The sequence below is a fragment of the Danio rerio genome, chromosome 6 (genome assembly GCF_049306965.1).
Source record: "Danio rerio strain Tuebingen ecotype United States chromosome 6, GRCz12tu, whole genome shotgun sequence".
In the NCBI taxonomy this organism is placed as follows: domain Eukaryota; kingdom Metazoa; phylum Chordata; class Actinopteri; order Cypriniformes; family Danionidae; genus Danio; species Danio rerio.
The window spans coordinates 42,018,713-42,040,280 of NC_133181.1; the positions used below are offsets into that span (position 1 = coordinate 42,018,713).

At 33.9% G+C, this 21,568-nt stretch overlaps 1 protein-coding gene across 10 annotated transcripts in view; it reads right to left on the reverse strand.

The window, feature by feature from the left end:
• Nucleotides 1-20,494, reverse strand: part of scn8ab (sodium channel, voltage gated, type VIII, alpha subunit b) — a 101,046-nt gene extending 80,552 nt beyond the window's left edge. For 8 of the 10 annotated variants that reach the window (XR_012407459.1, XR_012407458.1, XM_068221810.1 and 5 more), the window contains exons 1-2: nucleotides 20,386-20,494; nucleotides 6,320-6,657 (exon numbers count right to left, since the gene is read on the reverse strand). Coding sequence is in view for 8 of the 10 variants with exons in the window: in XM_068221810.1 (XP_068077911.1) it covers nucleotides 6,320-6,601 (282 nt within the window). In the remaining 2 variants the exon portion in view is untranslated. 10 annotated transcript variants of the gene reach the window in all.
• Nucleotides 20,495-21,568: the final 1,074 nt, after the last annotated feature.

The following is a 21,568-nucleotide window of genomic DNA, read 5'->3' on the forward strand; positions in this document are numbered from 1 at the left end:
CCTGTTTAAATTTGAGACAAACAGGACCTTTTTATTTTGTTTAAAAACATTAGCACTTAAACTTTAAACAATACCCTGTATATACCAAAACCCAAAATGTGTCTAATTATTAACACCATATTTCAGGGCTATTCAATTGGGGGCCCGCAAGGCAATTTGTTCCGGTCCTTCAAATAGTGTGACCAAGACATCAAAAATAAATTTAGTTAAGTCAAAAAACAGCCGCTATAGTTAGTGAAGTATAAAAGTGACGTGCATATGTTCAATACAGCACTAGTTCAACTGCGCAGAGCGTGAGTCACCTGACATTAAGCAAGTGGGGCGAGCAGCCGGAAACATTTGGATACTTAATCGTAAGTGCTTTTCAACGCCAAATTTCTGTTGCACGGAACGAAATTGCTGCAATTAAACAAAGGTATGCCACTTGTGCGCTTGATTAATGTTAAAAGCGTATTCACCAAGGCTAATATGCACGCACACTGGATTCACATATTGCATCTTTTCCGCACACAAGTTCGTTATTTCCAATGTAAGAATATATGCCAATATGCTTGCGCAAGCGGAGCGATACGCTCACGCCTTCCAAATGCACCGAGTAGAAAAAATCTCACGCCGTAGTGGTGAGAGTTGTGTGTAGCTTTCATTGTAATGTAAACAAAAAATATGTTAAATAAATTATTACAAATGATTAAAATGATTGTGTATGTATAAACACCAATAATAACAACAGTTTATTTAAATACTTACCTAACATAAAGCATAAGTTTACATTAGACATAATCACCGTGAAACCATGATTATTCTTCAGACTATATAATCGTACAACCACAATCTATAATTGTTGCATTCATAATTGTTATGCAGGTTAAAACATAATATATAAATATGTCTGAATGTAGAAGAAGCCTACTTCAGCAATGCACTGCTTTTGTTGTGCTTTGAAAAACTTTTGAATGTTTGTAAAAAAAAATTTTTTTTATAAACTAGTGTTCAATGCACTGATATTATGTATGTACGTAATAATGTATTATGTATATTATTAAGTTTCAAAATACAATAAATTTACATTTCAATGTAGAAAAATACAATGTGGGTGTCTTAAGCAGCATAAATACAACAAATGGGCTCTTATATTGCTGTTGTGTCATCACTCATATTGCAAGTCATATATTTTCGGCTCCTCATTTGGGATACTCTTCATAAACTGGCCCCCATGACAAACTAATTGAATAGCCCTGCCATATTTCATACATACCATTTATTGATACAGGTTTCTGAAACGTTATACTGTTTCTTAAGCATGAGCTACTACTAAAACCTTCTTTGATGGAATTTTTTTTTAATTAAAACTGTATTTTAAATTAATTATAATAATGTCTGAATTTTAAAAAGTAAATGTAATTAACTAGTAGAAAATTTGTAAATAATCACACCCAACACTAAACGGGACACTGAACCTAATAAACTCCCAACTACAGAATCACCTGACAGAATGATTTATTTTGAACACTTGACTAAAGTAATGAGGTGAGTTTGTAAAAACGTGTTATCAAATGTTGTATTTTCACATGCTTTCAAGCACAGAGATACAGTTCATTGAGAATCAATACAAACAGCTGTCAAATCACAGAACATTTATCTTTGATTTTAGGATTGCACCAGTTAAACAATTTCAAGTAGCTTGTCACTGAACTATGGCTCTGTTTATTAAATATTGCTCCATCTGAAAGAAGAAATTTGAGATTTACTACTGATTACAGAACCGGCTTTACTGACAAGATGTGCATAAAAATCACTTTGATTAATCATACAGCAATTAACCTAGCAATTGCTCAATACTTTCGACATTTGACATACTTTTGGCACTATAATCCCAACAGTAACTTCAACCCTCTGTAATCATCTTTATAAAGGTCAGAGGTGAGAAAGTTTATATTACAACAAAAAGCTTAAACATACATGTGATCACAGCACCTGCACGCACACAAAACAGCCTTCTGGTCTTCCCATCTGACAGCATAAGTGATCTGCTGCAAAGCTACTGAAAATTTCATCATCTACAGAGAAGAGGGACGTGAAGATGTGGACAAGAGCTAAGGGAATGGCTGCGGGGGAGGAGGGTGTTCAATAGTGGAAAACTGGATCCAGCATCACTGTTGCACTTAACTCCAAGTACATCCGATCTACTCCACGTCACTGAATGCACTTACCGTAAAGCCTCAAATGACCAACACCCCATCCAAACACTTCTCAATCTTTAGTTACAACTTGCAGGATGAAAGATATCAGTCTGCCTGTCTACAGAATGGATTAAGTGATAATGGTATAACGGAGGACATTGTCAGTACTTGGAAACAGTTAATAAGGAATAACAGGAAATCAAAAATAAAATAAAACAAAATAAAAAATTAAAATAATAAAATAAATTTAATAAAATTTAATAAAATTTAATAAAATAAAATAAAATAAAATAAAATAAAATTAAATTAAATTAAATTAAATTAAATTAAATTAAATTAAATTAAATTAAATTAAATTAAAATGAAATTAAAGAGACAAAACTGGATTTAACCAAAAATATAATTACTTATAAAATATATACTTCATTACTTATAAATACATATAAAATAAGATCAAGTAACTTAAAATGTGTGTAACTGAGGTATATTTATTCATAAAATACAATTAAGCATCTTAGTAATAATTAACTATTTATTAAAGTATCCACTCATTTACAAAATTGCATTTTAAAAAAATTAAGGTATTAAATTATTAGAACTACAAAATCTAGTATAAACAAATTATAATCACTCATCACAGCAATAAAAGAAAACTTCCATTAAATGATCAACTTGTATATAAAATAATAAAACATTTTCAATAATCATTAAAGTATCTACTTGTGCATAAATATATTAAATGAATAAAGTTTATTGAGTTTATATTTATCTATAATAAAATGGTAGAAATAAATTAAAATAATACATAAATTAAATTAAATTAAATTAAATTAAATTAAATTAAATTAAATTAAATTAAATTAAATTAAATATATACTTCTCAGCAATAATAAATTATATATTAAAATATGTTCTCATCTCTAAATATAATAAAATAACATCAAGTAAATTAAAAAGATGTGTTAATACAGATATATAATTCATAAAATACAATCACGCATCTTAGTAATAATTAACCATCGATTAAGGTATCTACTTTTTTACAAAATTAAATTTTAAATATATTAAGGTATTAAATTATTAGACATACAAAATCTAGTATAAGCTAATTATAATCATTAATCACAGCAATAAAAACCTTCCCTTAAATGATCAACTTGCATATAAAAGAATAAAACATTTTCAATAATCATTAAAGTATCTACTTGTGCATAAATACATTAAATAAATAATGTTTATTGAGTACAAATTTATTTATAATAAAATGGTAGAAATAAAACAAAATAACAGATACTCAACAATGATAGATCGGCTCAACTTCGATATAAATGGCACTGGGAGTAAGTAAGTATATACACCATGTAAAAAAAAAAAAACAATAATACATCATACAAAAATAAGACTGCTTATCGTACTACAGGAATAAGAATAACTAAACTTCATAGAGGAATAACAGCGCAGTCTGTGCATTAGAACAATCCTTTTAAATATTTTTCTTGGTGATGACGCACCAATGGCGAAATGATGAGGCATTCATTTTCAGCTGCGAAAGGCTTATATAAAAATGGTGTTTTCGAATGAAAATCGAAGGTTGAGAACTGAAAGATTACAGTGCTTAACGTTTTTTCATTTTTTAAATATTCAACTAAAAACTGGACAAAAGGTGGATTGGATTACATGTTGGTGAAAATGAATCACACTGGATCAGTATGTCATGTGTCTGAGAGTGGTCGTCCACACACTGCCCGTACTGTTGAAAATATCATCACTGTCAAAGACATGGTACTGAGCAAAGAAGATGCACCATGCACTATCGCACTGTTCGACAGAAGTCTAGCAATTATTACGTTCGATATGTAAACGTTGCCTATTTCTATGCGTGCTAATTTAGTTTGCAAGTAAAAAAATTGAAGTCCTGTCAATATTCAGGTTATCATCGCTTAACAAGGTAATGCAGTGATATATATCAGTAATTAAAGTTAGAGGTATTTTGACAATTAATTGCAATTATTAATAAATACAATTAATTTTTGAGACATGGTGTGCAATATATACAGTTGAAGTCAGAATTATTAGACCGCCTTTGAATATTATTTTAATTTTCAAATATTTTCCAAATGATGTTTAACAGAGCAAGGACAATTTCACAGTATGTCTGATCACATTTTTCTTCTGGGGAAAGTCTTATTTGTTTTATTTCGGTTAGAATTAAAGCAGCTTTACATTTTTCAAAAAACATTTTAAGGTCAAAATTATTAGCCCCTATAAGCTTTTTTTTTTTTTTCAATAGTCTACAGAACAAACCATCATTATTCAAAAACTTGCCTAATTATTCTAACTTGCCTAGTTAACCTGATTAACCTAGTTAAGCCTTGTAATGTCACTTTAAGCTGTATAGCAGTGTCTTGAAAAATATCTAGTCAAATATTATTATTATATATAATAATAATAATTATTATTATTATTAGTTATTTGTAATTAGTTATTAAAAAACTATTATGGTTAGAAATATGTTGGAAAAAAAATCTTACCTCTGTTAAATAGAAATTGGGGAAAAAATAAACAGGGGGATGATAATAATTCAGGGGGGCTAATCATTCTGACTTCAACTGTATATGGGGTAAAACTAGGACAGCTACAAAATATGGCATAAGCAAATATAACCATTCATCAAAAATACAATAAACAATCCGTTAAAATATTTAACAATTTAAAATCAATGGTAAAACAACACACAAAACAGGGCTTGAACAAGACACAACTGCTCAACCAAATCATGAATCATATATTACATTAAATCTATTTATCCATCGCTAAAATCTGTCTCTTAACCCTTCCCAATCCAAAGGTCAAACTCTCACACACAGCTGGTGCCACGACCACACTGCACCCTTCATTCTTCCCAAAATCACACAGAAGAAAACACACATGAACAACAAGTAGATTTTATGGCCATGACAGACTGAATGGCTCTTTCACCTCACGACTCAAGGGACCAGCGGATCTGCAACTCTGCACTTCTTCCTCTCGTTCCTCTCTTCTCTTTATTCACTTTAACCCTTCCCAACAACACACTTCTGCTGCAGTTATAATCACTAAAAAGGAAAGGGGGGGGGGGGGGGGGGGGGCTAATGTGATGGATTGAATATGCTACTAATCATTTTCTCCTTTAAAGAAATATCTCCTCACAATATTAAATATGCTACATTGTACTCACTTATGTAACAAGCACTTACTATTGTACTAGATGCTTTATTCATTCACAAACAGAAACTACACTGAAGGTCGTTTGAAGGAGCTCTACTCATTTTTTTAAAGATAGGCTCATTTTGAAACTCCCAGTTGACTTTACCACTGATAAATCTATTCCGTCAAAATCCGGTTTTAGTGGGAGCACTTTTATCTTAGCTTAGCATAAATCATTGAATCAGATTAGACCGTTAGCATCTCTCAAAAAAAAAAGAAAAGAGTTTTGATAATTGTTCTATTGCTATATAGAACTACAGAAAAACTTTAAATGGGCAAATTTTTCAAAACTCTTTTTGGAATTTTTTGAGTAAGATGCTAACGGTCTAATCCGATTCAATGATTTATGCTAAGCTAAGCTATAAGTGTTCCCTGCCAGACCCGAGATCAACTGAATTGATAAAAAAAAAATTTTCCCAAAAAAGTGTACAATTACATTTTAAAGTTGTTTTTTAATACTCTTTCTTTTTTTTCTTCAGATGAGAGCTAAAAAAAAACCTTACAAATCTATTAATAAAATGAATTATTAGTATTAATGTTGTTGTGTAATTACATCTATAGATTAAATAGATGTTTAAATGTATCTACAATGAAAAGATAGTGTAAATTTCTAGATTTTAACAAATCAATCGCCACCAAAAATCATTACTAACCACATTTTATTTCAAATTCATAAGTGATTATTTTCCCTCTCTTATCTCATCTTTCATATAAACCCAAATGTAATCTTAGATTGATCAATGTATATCGCCACCTCTCACTATTCAGATCTTCTCAATGCTATTTCTATCCTTTAATTCTCCCACATTCTGGAGAATGAAGCGTTTCTTGACGTCTTGAATTCACCAGAGTGAGAAAAAACAAGAAAAAAAAGGAGCTGAAAGTTTACTCACTTTCTTGTTCAAATAGAAGGGGTCCAGGTCTTCCAGGGGCACGGCCAACATATTAGACGGGACGTCCCCATAAATAAAGGGCACGCCCTTCCCCGCTTCCAGGTCACTGTTGGGCTTGGGTTTGTTGTCATCATCGTCATCGCGGTGACTGCTGTCAGATCTGGGTTTAACAGGCTTCTTCTTCTTCTCCTCAGCGATGCGCTTCTCGATGTTGGCCAAAGATTCAGGGGTGAACCTCTTGAAGCTGTCGGGGCCTGGAGGTGCGAGCAGCGGCGCAGCCATATTGTCATCCTGCAGCAGAGTCCTCTTTATTTAGAAGCCATTCAGGACAGCAAGCGCTAGCAGAGGGAGGAGTCCGGACAGATGCGGGAGAAAGGGGAACATAGAGGGAAGAAAAACAGCAGATGTCAAAAGATGAAAAAGTTGAACAAAGCAAATGACTTTACACAAAACAAAAGGGAAATCTGCATTTTAAGCATATTCGTACTTGTGCAATTTGATAACTGCAGGCAAAAACAGACTTTGAGACAGTTTTTACAGTCTAAAATGAAAAGAAAACATACAAAATACACTTTTAACTGTTTCTTTTGTCACATTTAATCAATTTGTGTGTAATGTTAAAATATAATACTTGTTTTAGTTTTTCTCTGAGATGTAAATCTGCAGTTCACTAAAACTTACATACTGTAGGGATGCAACGATTACCCAATTTCACGATTAACCACGATTTAATTCATTGCATTTAATTAATCGTAAAGGCTTCTCAACAACGCATTTCTGCATGTAACAAAACTGCCACAACTAAATAAAGTTATGCCAACTGTGCGCTAGTTTAAAGTTCAAAGCTTGTTTATGGAGGTTGATAACCACGCACACTGGATTAACTATGGCTGAGGCTATTAAATAAAGGCCGTTCACATATTGCTTGTGCGAGTTCATCATTTATTTTCTTGCACGCATATTAGGACTCACGTTTTCCAGGCGTACCTCACTGAAAGAATGCCGCGAACTCGCCATGAGTCACAGGACAAGAACTGACCAGTCAGCTTTATACTTTGTATGGAATATACACATTTCTACTTCAAAGAGAAAAAACAAAACAAAAGGAAAATACCAAAAGGGTTCATAATACAGTTGATCAAAAGTGCCTTTCAGACAGAGGTTCAGCAGCCTTTGACTACATTTGCTCTCTTAAAAAAGGGAAATTCTTAGCTATTACGATGCTCACATTTACATTAGACAAATGCTATTTTTGTAATTTATCCTTATTTATCCTAATTTATTTATTTAATTTATTTATTCTGTCATTTATTTTCAGGGTAAACAACTGTTTTCACTTATTTTTAAAGTGCATAGAGAAATGGACTATTGTTTGTTTTCTATTGTTATTTTGTGCTGTATTAGTTACTAAGCAGCAATAAATAACACTTTAAAAAATAAGCAGTTTTCATGTGATTTTCTAAACTAGTAGTGTTTTGAAATAAATAAATGCATTACAATGGTGATAACCATGATTATTCCTCAGACTATAATGGTACAAGCAAAATCTATAACTGTTGCATCCCTAACAAACTGTAGACCAAACTTTATCATTTTCAAAATGCCTTCAGTACAAACCCTTGTCACTAAAGTGTCAAAAATGAAGAATTTTAAAAATGACATATTCAAATTTACAATTTTTGATGTAAACATTTGTGCAAACTAGCATGTACTTAATTACATTTCTCACTTTATATACACTGCTAACGATTTTTAAAAAAATTACACAGCATTTAACTGTAATATGAACTGTATTTTACTGTAGGACAGTTTTTGCAATATAAATATGGAAGTAGGGTTGCACAATATTAGAAAAAACTGACATTGCCATACTTTCATTTACTGCAATGAGATGATTGTGTAGGGCAGTATATCTGCAAAAAAAATCATTTTAAAATGACAAGCATAGTTAAATATAACAGACAAAAGATACAAATAAACAAAGATTTAAGATTTTCTGGCGTGTCAACCAATATTCAGAAGCAGAAATTAAGTAATCCCTGTATTATACTACTAATAATAACACTATATTGTTTTAATTGAGTACAAATGTAAAATTAACCTTCAAGCTACAATCGTTTTATCGATTACAATCGTTTCAAAATTATTACAGCCAGGCCTTAAAAACACATGCAAATAATAAACTTTCACTTGAAGGTTAAAATTTTAAATTACTCAACTATGGTGTTAACTGTAATGTCTGGTCAACTATAATCCTGACTACATTGATCCCTATGATGTGACTATTGCAGACTCGCAAAATTCAATATCATTGCTGAAATGATATATTGTGCAGTCCTAATATAGAGCAAGCTAAATGGTGCTGTAAATGTAAATATTACTAATTTACAGTAAGTTACTGTCGAACCGCTGCCAGTAAATTACTATATATTGTACTATAAATTGTTAACAGTGTTGTTAACGATTTTTGCAAATTACAGTATTTAACTGTAATGTAAACATTTTATTACCGTAGGACAGTGCTATGTTACTGTATTTTAAAGTTCATTCATTAATTGTTATTTAATAAATTATTATGTATATTTTACAATAAAAATATACGATAATGAAAATACATACAGTATACAGTAAAGTAAGCTAAATGGCGCTTTAAACTTAAATACAGTATTTTTGCTGTAAATGGTTTACAGTAAGTCACAGTAGATTGCACTGGAAATTGTTAACAGTGCTGTTAACGATTTTCGTAAACTACAGTATTTTAAAGTAATATAAACCGTTTTTTTTTACCACAGGACAGTTATGAGATGTTACTGTATTTGAAAGTTGCATTGTGAAAATTATTAATTGTCAATTAATTAATTATAATGTATATTTTACAGTAAAGATACAATACTGAAAATACATATAAAGCAAGCTAAATTGTGCTGTAAATACAGTAATTTTGCTATAATTGATTTACAGTAAGTTACTGGCGAACTGCTGCTAGTAATTTACAGTAGATTCTACTGGATTTGAAATTGTTAACATTACTCCTTTTTTGTAGTTGTTAGGGTAATCAATCAACCGAGGAAATATGGTGATAAACATTAGTCATTTTTTACCCTATTCACCTGCAGTGTCTTGCCTTCAGTGGCCTGTGTTATTGGTCATCCTCGTTTGCAGCTCTCATTTTCTCACTCTTACACACACGCACACACACATACACACATTCATTATGTCCATTAAGAAGTAGATGACCAAGCAGAATAATACCAAATGCGCTGCAGCACTGGACCTGTATGTGTGAGTGTGTTTGTGTGTGTGCGCGCGGCTGTGTGTGCGCATGAGACAGAGAGAAGGAGAGAGGTTGTACATTAGAGGGGAAGGTCATAACTGCATTACTGCCCTTTTCAGCCCTCTCTTATGACCTGGATTATCTAACCAATATTCCAGTCCATGATGTCATCAAGCCACTTCCAAACAACATCATATTAAGTATTCAATCAGTTCGGACATATTCAGTATGCCTCTTCTGCAGGCCAAGTTGATAAAATGATAGCAGTATTTATTAATGGCAAACCTTAACGGTTATATGAATTATGATATTCCATATACTGCTTATTAGTTTGACTTAAAGGCATTAAGATGAAAACAGACGTCACTGGATTATAAACCGCTATCAAATGCATTAACATGAGTGTGTGCAATCAGCCAATAACGAGTTGCTCTGACCATTGCCTAGAAAGTATCAGAACACATCAACATCTGCATAAATGAGTGGCATATCTGCAGGCGCAAAGGAGATATTAAATGCACTGTAAAAACAAATCAGAAAATCTTTGATTAAAAAAAGGCAGTTGTGGTTGCCAGATATTTACTGTTACAATGTGATAGAAAAAAAAAACTAATTCTATGTTTACGGTAAACTATTGTTTTTCATTAATTTATACACTATTAATACACCAATGATATGAAGCACTAACATCTACACACAGACAAAAACAACACAGGTACACTGTAAAACATGCTGGGTTCCACACAATCGATTTATGTTGGGTCAACATGAAGAAATTAAGTTAACTTATTAGTTTTTACAAATGTAGGTAGACTAAACAGAAAAAGATTTAGTTGACCCAAACAACTCAAGAATTGTGCTGTTACAGCTTTTTTTTTTTAAATAAGTAGTTTGAACAAACAGCAAACTTAATTTATTGAGCGTATGTGGTGATAAGAAAGTCACATGACAAACCAGTGTTAATCAAAAACAGCTCACCCACAAGCAGAGACGCATACTAATATATAGAAGACACTCGGTGTCATTCACAACTGCTAAACACCATCATGGTAACACACAACAAAGCAAAGGTCACCAACTCGGTTTCTGAGAGCTGCCCTTCCTGCTGATTTCAGTCACAACCCTGGTCAAACACACCTGTCTGTAATTATCAAGTGCTGCTTCGGGTCCTAATTAATTGGTTCAGGTGTGTTTGATCAGAGTTGGAGCTGAACTCCCACTAAAGTGATGCCTCAGATAAATACACTAGATGTAAAAGTGATGTAAAATTATAATTTTTGTTATTCATACTGACCACTGGGAAAACTCCCGATTGTAGATATATGTAAAAATATATACATCTTGGGCTCTGGATGGCCAGTCCTCCACTACACCTTGGTCCCACATTCATTTCAAAGCAGCGCTACCCTGTACTAAAATGTCAGCTCTATTGACGCATTTCTTTCCAATAGACAACAACTGCGTAGACGACATCTAATGTAAATATCTATAAAACAATACAATAGACATTATTCACCAACATTAGATGTATACATAAAGCTTTAATGTACATAAGTGATGAGAACAAGAACTTTAGTAATGTCAACAAAAAACATAAAGAGTCATAAAGAGAATTTTGGGAAAGTCGATTCAATTCCCTGTATATATAAAAGGAACTTACTGTTAACCAGGAACAGACCTTTACTGCAGTACTTTCAATGTTTTTTTTACTATTTAAAATCACAATCATTAATCCATAGTGTGAGTATCTGACCATTTTATGAGAGATAAAACTTGTTATGTAATATATGCACAGAAACAACTGTCTTCACAACCACCTACTAAAATAAATACTTTATTGTTGTATTTTATTTATTTTTGTCTAACTATTGGATATTACTATTAAATAATACTTTGCTAATGTTTAATATAATGTACTTCTACTGTATAGCAATAATAAGAAGAATACAATTTAATAAAGAAGTAATTATGGTGATTTGGTGGAATTATATATTTGTCTTTTGGGATAAATAACAAAGTTAATTGTTCTTCCATCATTTAAACATCTTTTTTTTTTTAATATCGTCTCCTCAAAGTATGGAAACACAAGCAAATTATTTCAATGCAATAGCAAACTGCAATTCCAAAAAAATAAAATACTGTGTCTGAGCATGGTGGAGCTGCCCCGTCTTACATTTTGCAAAACTTCTATGTTGGTGTTTTTGAATGTTAAATCTAACATCATTTGTTTTGTTTTTTGTTTTAAGGTTTTTAAAGTACTGTAAGTTAAACTGAGTGGTTAAATGTAAACTTTTCTACTGGACATTGCTTAAGTAATACAAATGTTTTTTATAACTACTGATGCAAACTGATTAAAGAAACAATGTTTTTTGATATTTTTTTAGTTTTACATTGTCCAGCTCTACCCTTATGGATTTATTCTGTAATGTCACATTCACTGTACAAAATCATAATATAACAACAAATGTTTTATGTTACTTTTAGAAAGTTAATCAGTTTTAACACATTTCTTTTTCAAATATAACAGTAACTTAATATTTGTCGTCAGTTTGACTGATGTATGTTGAGATGACTAGAAAAGTTCATCTGATTCAATGAAAAAAATTGAAATCAGCAAGATTTTAGTTTACAGTGCTTAGTTAAAAATCTCCACATTTTATCAGGTATTACACAGATTCTTGAATGTATTCATTACACATTATCATTAAACATTAGAAACAACTTTTTCTCAGATCATATAAGAGTTTATTTCATAATGCAGATGTGTACTTTAGCCCACATACAGCACATTCAGGGCGTTTAGACTGCAGTCTTAAATTCAAACACAACATTAATCATCATGTCACACTTCTGAAGCAATACAGGAACTTTTCCAAGTCATTTTCCCACTCATCAATACAAACTAAAGTACTTAAATACTACATGTGTGTGAATTTTGAGTATGCTTGTGTAAAAGAACACACTCACATTAGTTTTACTTTCGTTTTTTTTTTTTTTTTTGAGAAATGTTTCACATCTTTGCCGCACAAAACATCCTCAATTTTTGTCATTTCAGTTTTTCCATGTAAAAATAGCCATTGTGACATTATCCTTCAGAAATCATTCTATTATGCCAAATCGGTTCAAGCTACATCCAAGAAATCAGCCACTGAAATCCCAAAGTGATTATTTTTTTTCATAAACACAGCTGCTGCAACAAAAACAACAATGCAAAATCCATCTCCTTACTCCAATCAAACAGAATTGGTCACACTTGCATTCATGACGCTTTGCCCACTAAACATTCAGTATTAGTTCTAATTTCATTCATCAAATTCACTTCTTCCCATGAAGTTTGTCTGTAAAGAGATCGACCACAAAGATGCAAGAAACACACTGGTATTACTTTGTTCAAGGTGTGTGTCGCAGAGTCATCTCCAGCCTAGTCCCTTAGGCTCTGCAAAACTGGGCTATTCCTTTTCCAGAATGTCCCTTTACATGCATTTTGTATTGCAAGGCTGACTTGCATTCAAGGCCTGGCACAGACATTTTGAGGGACAGTGGCACCAAGGAAAAGACGAAGAAACCTAAGAAGAATCCAATCTATAACTTAACACAAATATACTATAAAGAAAAGATTGCACATTCTTTTTTTAAATAGTATTTTGCAACATTTAGGGTTGCAAGAACACCACAGCAGATGATTAGTTTACAATCGCATGTTTGTGAATTAGCTACTAAACTGTCAAAACGTAAAATAATTAGGATTTCTCGTGAAATCACACGAGGTCCTACATCTAGAAACTCTTGGTATCAGAGACACTGGTGGACATTAATTGAACTGCAGCCAGCAAATTATTGCTTGACCTTGCATATGTGAACACTTAGCATAAAGACTGAATGGGATTCAGTGTCCTGATATTTTTAAGTTAGTTTTAGTCTTTCCTTAAGTAAAAAGAATAATAAACATCAAGACGCTAATTATGTTGGTTAGAGCGTGTTCCAACGAATATGTGCTACTCTTTCCTCTCTATCACAAAATAAAGACTCAGCACAAATGGCAGCAGTGTGAAAACAGCAGATAAGAAAGCATCTGATCATAGCAATATGCAAATAATTGCATGAGCTCTGAAATACATCTGCATAATGTTAACAGATGAGATCAAAATTGTACTTCTTATCTACTTATTATTATTATTATTATTATTATACTCATTATTATACTTACACTTAAGTTTTATAATAAAGTATATCTGAGACTACAGACTATATAAATTTCCAGATTTTAATTCTTCCAAATAATATCTATATATCTAAATAATGTTTATATGGTTATAAATAACTTCAGATTCAAAGCATTTGGTGAAGAAGAAGTAAATTTATTAATAATTATATACACTTGAATAAGACATTGACATTAGTGTACTGCATGGCTCCTTTATACACCTTAACATTATCAAGATCAATATTTCACCTGACAAATGCCAAAAAGCTCCAGCAAAAATGTTGCAAGTCTTTTAAATTATAATAAGTAAACAGATGTTTGACAGCCTAGGATGTCAGTGAATATATTGTTTCTTGAGATTTTTTAAAACTTTGCCACAGAGTAATTAAAATGTAAAATATATGTAAAATGTAATAATGGTGTAAAATCTGTTGACATGATGAATGCTGTTGTGATTAACCATACTTATCGAACCATCTATAATAAAAGGTAATTGCAAAGCTATATGAACCTAACATAAAGTTACTCACAATTTTGTGATGCGACATTACTGATAGATCCGATATGGCTGGCACAGAATCTTCCACTTTCAGTCTATCTGAAATTTCTGTTTAATTGTACCTTGTGAAATAAATGAAGTGAACAAATAACCAAGTGTATACTGACTAGCTCGGGAACTTCATTAAAAACAAAGTTCACCCACTCTCTCCTAATTTTGGCAATGCAGATACTGTGTTTTTCCACTTCTTGGCCCTCCACGGCATCTTGTTGTCTTCAGAGCATCTTTATTGTTTGGTTTCTGCATAGACCTGCACTCGCCTCTCATTATTTACCTACTAAAGCACAAACCTTTGGGCGGGGCTAAACAGACAGTGATGAAGAAGCAGGTGTTGATCTTCTTCTAAGGCGAAGTTTGGGTGCTGTTTACACTAGTGCATTTTCGTTTTAAAACAGCGTGAAAAACAATTCTACTGCATTTCAGAAAAAACAATTCAAGTCCACATTATACAATCTAAAACGCATAATACATGATCATTCACTCTTACTGGGCAAGCACATAATTCCTAGGCATCTATACTTGGAGTTTACCAGTCGTGTAATGGTCATATAAGAGGGGCTTGACCATTCAGGGAACTATACACATAAGTCAACAAGACCAGTCAGAGAGCGATTGTGGGCAGCCACACCTCCATTTTCTGTCAACACTTAGACAAAACAACAACATTTTCCAACTATAAAAGGATCTTTAGGATTTTCAAAACACTGATTTCCCAGGTCGAGGATGTCGGAGTACTGTGAATGCCAGGTGTAACCACACTCAAAAAAAAATTAGGTTTGTTGTTTGTTTAAAATCCTTATTTTAACAAAGCTCAAACAACACAATTCCTAAGGGTTTTGTTGGGACAACTTGATTGTTTTATGTTCAATCCACTTAAATTAGTAAAATACTACTACGTTAACTTAATTCTTTCATGTTGCCCCAACACAAAAGATTTATGTGGAACCCAGAATTTTTTACAGTGCATAACAAAACGTTTTAAATAAAAACAGATGAGCATACACAGCACCTTAGCCACACTAATGTTACAGTACAACAATGTCTTACCTATTTAAAAGATCCAAAAACATTGGTTTATGTTTACTAAAGAAACTGTGTAGAATTAAAGGCTGCTTGATCCGAACGTTGCCAAGAGTTTTATTGCAGTATGCTGAAGTACTGTCCGAAATCTCCACTGTCCTATTTCATAATAAGTTAAAATTAAAGTTAAAGTTAAAATCCCTAAACATTTTTTTTCTTAAAAAGAAGTGGGTATTAATATGCTGTTGCTATGGAAGCCCTCAGGTTGACGTCATCTGAAGGACCACCACTCCAAACGGGTAAGCAAATGGTCAGACTTTCATCAAAGATAACCATAACTTTATTTTAAGTAGACTAACTTGAACGCATTAATGATTTACCTTAATAATTGTTTTAGGGGGGTTTTACCTTTAATTGGAATAGGACAGTGGAGGATACAGACAGGAAAGCATTGGGAGATGAGAGAGGGGAAGGGTTGGGAAAGGACCTCAAGCCAGGAATCGAACTTGGGTCGGCCTGAGCACCATAGTACTACAGTATTGGCACACTTAACCACTAGGTTATCGCCACCAACTTAATAGATGTCTAAAAGACATCCAAACATAGGCGTCTTGGCTAAAACAAGACAAAACTTGGGCTGTCTGTGAAAGTAATAGACATCTAAGAATATCCCAAAACTAGACTAGTCGTCAATAGACAGATTAGACAGACTTTATATGTGTAGTTATTCATTTCTGTTAATTTGATGACTAGTCTAGTTTTGGCCTATTCTTAGACGCCTATTAGATTTTCACTGACAGCCCAAATTTAGCCTTGTTTTAGCCAAGATGACTATGTTTAGACGTCTATTAGATATCTTTTAAAAAACAAAACTGCTTGCTGGGTAGTCATCTTAAGAATAACAATGTGGTTGGCACCAATAGCCTAGCGGTTGTGCTGACATATGGCATTATGGTGATCATGGTGACCCAAGTTCGATTCCCGGCTCGAGGTCCTTTGCCAAACCGTCCCCTCTCTCTGCTCCCAATCCACTCCTGTCTGTAAAAGCTCCACTGTCCTGTCTCAATTAAAGGTGAAAACCCCTAAAAATATGAATTATTAAAAAAAGAATAACAATGTGAGCTAGCAAAATAAACATTGCTATTTTTGATTTCACATAGACTTTAACCTTGATGCTGTGCAGAAAACTCCACCAACAAGAGAGTTGTCAGAACTTCATGACATTTTTAAATTCAATTCATTTTTTGTAATGTTATGATTCTCCTCATAACTGATTGGTTTGGTTTGTGGCTTAAAAGACTTTAATAAAAATAGAATATATTGGCTCTTATCACGTTGAACCACACAACACACATACAGTGTACATATGGCGGAAAAAAACTCAGGGTGTGGATTCACTGGAATGCCTGGTGACTGCAGCTGTGAGAAAAATAATGGATCCAGAGATCCAGAATCTAGAGCTGCATAACGATTACAAAATACTGTATATGAAGAAAGGTAAAGATACTCTTTCTGCTCTCAGCCTGTGAGAGTAAAGGAACAGTGGTCCATTTACAGTACTATGATCAATGCACAAAGTCTCCTTTTCCAGAACTAAATGAATCAGAACGCAAAAGTTAGAAAAGCATATGACCAACTCTTCATATAAATGCACATAACCAATAGTGCCCTCTTTAATTGATTAGTGAAGCTGTAGGTCTGCAGACCATCATCATCATCATCACCACACATCCGCATATCTTAACAAACTTAAGTGCTATATCATGTGCTGACAGTTTATGACAGCACAGAAACCAACCACAGTACAGACATCACATTCTTCCACATTCATTTCTAATAACCGTTAGCCTTTACTGTCAATGCCACTGTTGTCCTTTTCCCTGGATTGTTTCAACTGATGTCCAAAGCAAAATCCTTGTTCTTCATATCCTTAATGACACAGTCTGTTAATTATTTATACGCCAAAAACTGATTCAGTTAAGTCAGCACAGGCCAAATCAATAGTGAAGTGCCCACGGTCACGTGGCATTGCCTTTATGATGGGCTACTTTATCACCATTAAAAAAAGAAAAGAAAAAACAGCAGGCCTTTAGCAAGGCTTTGTAATGTTTATTTCTTTAAACTAGCAGTATTTTACTTGTTTTAAAGTTCAATTATGAAATTTGATAGCGGTTATGTTTATATTAGACATTACTTTTTCCTATTATGACAAGCTAAGTAAATGTTTATTTCTTGGCTTTGTTTTGGGGCAGAAATCGAATATTTACCTCCAGAGAGTATGTATATTAATAGCTGAGTCAGTTTAATTAACGACTTTTTATGATGAACTACTAACAATTGAAACATGCAGGATCAGTATGATCAGTATCAGTATAACATGCACTCATCGAACATTAGTGAACTAGCGTTTATTTAAAGTTACTTTAAAGCAGGGGTGCTCAATCCTGTTCCTGGAGATCTACCTTCCTGCAGATTTTAGGTGCTACCCATATCAAACACACCTGAACTAATTAATTAGGACCTGAACACCACTTGATAATTACAGGCAGGTGTGTTTGATATGGGTAGCAACTGAAATCTGCAGGAAGGTAGATCTCCAGGAACAGGATTGAGCACCCCTGCTTTAAAGCATCTAATTGTAAGTAATATTAGATATTTATTAGAAATCTATTTGATATTTGTTACACAAAATAATTAAATTAAAAATTAAGAAAAAATTGTGTCTAACGAAGAAATATCTATTGAGTTGATCAATATTCGGCACATAATTGAAATAGCTTATTCTAAACATCTTGCTTCAGAGATCAAGTAGCTATTCACTTTACACTAGTGTAAATTTCAATTATTGTTGTCTGATCGAGTATTACAGTTCAATAATTAGACAACCCATTTCTGGGAAACAATAGAATAAATACTACTGTTTGATAAATACTTATGCGCTGAACATTTTTTTTATTATTAAATAACTCACATTAAAAGTATTTTAAAACTGTAGCCTACTTAAGAAAACATTAACAACAGTATGAAAATGAATACACCCAACACAGTAATCATTTGGTTTTGACAAACGAAATACAGAGTAAACCCTATGACGCTCGGTTTAAGTTACACGCCGGCTCTGTGTCCAACCTCCAAGTCTCCTTCCTGGGATACTGTAGAGACGCCTCAGCTCAAGGTGATACATCAGATAGACAGGCCCTGACAATACATACACACACGCAATGACCTTAACAAAACTACTGCATTTGCTTCCTTATAGACTACGGCGTTTTGCCAGCACTGGTTATAGAAAAATATATTTGCTGTTTAACCAACACGGCTGCGTCCTCCACGTTACACAGCTACACATTAAAACTAAATGCCGACGCCATTCGACAACAACTTACGTGCCTTCACGCAAAGTCATAGCCAACTCTCATCATCTCCGGTAAATAGCACTTTCCGTTAGCATCGCGGAGGTATTCCTTATTAAGCAAAAGGAAGCTGGAGTCCACAGCCTTCTGACGCCGTCGAATGACGAGTGTCCGCGGCGCTGTCCGTTCAGCACCACTCACTCACTCACTCACTCACTCACGCGTGTCCTCTAGTTGAGGAGATTTAGGATGAAGAAAAAAACAGACCCTCCAGCCCTGATGAAACATCCCGACTATAGCGTCTTTTCCGTATTTGTCGGCTTTCACCAAATGATTTGGAGAGTGAAAGCTCGGCTGTACACTGAGGGAGGGAGCAGCACAGCTGTCACGAGGACGAACCTCGCCGGCCTATCCCGTGTGGAGAATAAAGGCCTTCAAATCTGACTCAAAACTCTCCCTTTTGTATTTCAGCACACATATATCTCCTTGTCTGACGGCTTATTTTGCCTTTGCGATATGTTTGTTTATCGGCTCATTCAGAAAAGCGGTTCTCCTCATTTCAAAGCAACTGATTCCCAAAGACTTTGCGATCGCTTGATCAATACTACCGCCCCTCACGCGTATTATGCAATTTCTCCCCCTGACAAGCTTTGCGCATCTGAAGGCGCTGCATGTTACGGGATGCACAGATCAGTGTCCCCAAGTTTGTTTGCGGTAATTATTATGGCATCGGTAGGTACACGCGTGGGCCCCGGCTGAAATACTGCAGTGGAGCTGAGGGTAGCTCGTGCGCCAGCGAATCAATCTGTGAAACATCTAAATCTCAACGCCAATGACGTCTCAGACAGTCGTGCCTGCTGTGCTTTATTGTACGTCTCCAGTTTCTATCCCAGCAGTTTTCAACTGCACCGACATCTAAAGCACTTCTAGAACATTTGGGACTTTTGTCCGCTTCAGCACCACACCCGTGCAGTCAGCCCGTCCTCTGTGATTTAAGCCGCATCCGCGCATACGGTCGGGCTCATCATCATTATGAGGGAGGACTGGGTGGGCGAAAAAAAACAAAAACAGGGTGGTAGTCCCCGTTCTTAACCGCAAAAACGGAAACGCACCAATTCGAGGGAGTCCAGCCCAAAGAAGTATGGCGAGAGTGACTCGAAGGGAGGGGGAATGCAGGCGCAGGGGGACTAAAAACTGCCACATTAGTGATTTTGACATGTTACGTTACGAAATACTGTCACAAACGACACCTGAATGCTGAATGCGCCAGTCTGTCTGCACGATTTCCCCATGCAATAAAGTTTGCGGCGGTCTGACTTGCCTGTCCCATGCTATGCGTATGTTCTACATTTCGCCACAGACACACGCTCTAATGTTATGTTTCCAGCGCAGGCCAACACCCTGCTTTACCTCAGCCAGACTTTCTTTCTTTAGCATGCCCTCTGTTTAAGCAGTACAGTTGCTGTTAGTAGCGCTGGCTTGTTTTCCAGCGTTTCCTGCAGTAAGCCCATCCACATCTGTGAGCAGAAAAGATGCTGAGCGCGAGAGACCGCTCTGCGGCAGATGAGTCCAGGTATGAGACACGCTCACAACGGGCTATAAACACCTGAAAAAAAACACAATACTTGCGCTGTAGACAACAAAAAGTCTACTCACTTTTTCCGCATTAAGAGCGATCCATGTAGATCTCGCGTGCCTAAGGATGTTTAAAAGACCCAGGAGAAACTGCGGATGTCGCCATATTGTTGCCGCTATCTTCCTTCCCAGTGCGTACGGCTAGCCTGCATAATTGATGACTCTCAGCAAATTGTTAGGGAGCGTCTGCAAGTACCCTACTTCCGACTTCCGTACTGACCGAGCAAACGCTGCAACGTAAGCGAAACAGCGCTAAAAGGCAGTATCAATCCCAATGTTGCGAGTCTAATTATACTTACCCCTCCTTTAGAAATTTCAACTAATCTTCTCATTTATGTCTCAAAAATGGTTAAATCGTCTCAAATTTGTAAAGGGTTAATTAAAGACATTTTGTTTGAATAAAGAAGTCTTTAATGATCTGCCAGGTTTTCATACAAAAAGCCTAAAATATTAGTTTCTGCATTAATTAAGCAGCATATGACCACATATGCAAATTACAGTTTGTCATCATCATCATCATCATTATTATTATTATTATTATTATTATTATTATTATTATTATTATTAACTCATTAAGTATTAACTTAAAGCTAAAACAGTTTATTATATTATATTATTTATATTATATTGTATTGTATTGTATTGTATTATATTATATTATATTATATTATATTATATTATATTATATTATATTATATTATATTATATTATATTAACTACATAAATGCATGACAAAGATTTTATGACATAAAGATATTATGTTAATATATATTAATCTAAACTAACATTATTGAAATTATTGAAACATTATTGATATTTTTAGTTTAGTCAACTTAAATCGAGTCAAGTGAAGTAATTAGGTTGAAAATTGAGTCTTCAAATTTTAAGTTGAGTCAACTTTGTTTTGTTTACAATGAGTTGAGAAAGCTATTCCAGGCTTCAATGGGATCTTTGATGTTTGGAGAACTGCACTGTTTGCATTTGTTAAGTTAGACTTAGAAATGAAGGGTTCTTAATTGGCTTTAATGCACTATAAAAAATGTAGGAATTATGAAATTTATTTAATAATTTTTAATTTATTTAATAATTTTTAATAATGTGAATTAGGGACACACAAAATTAGAAAAATGTGACATTGCAATGTTTTTTTTTTTTAAAGTGATATTTTGTGATACACTGCATCTAAAGAATTGATTGAATGGCA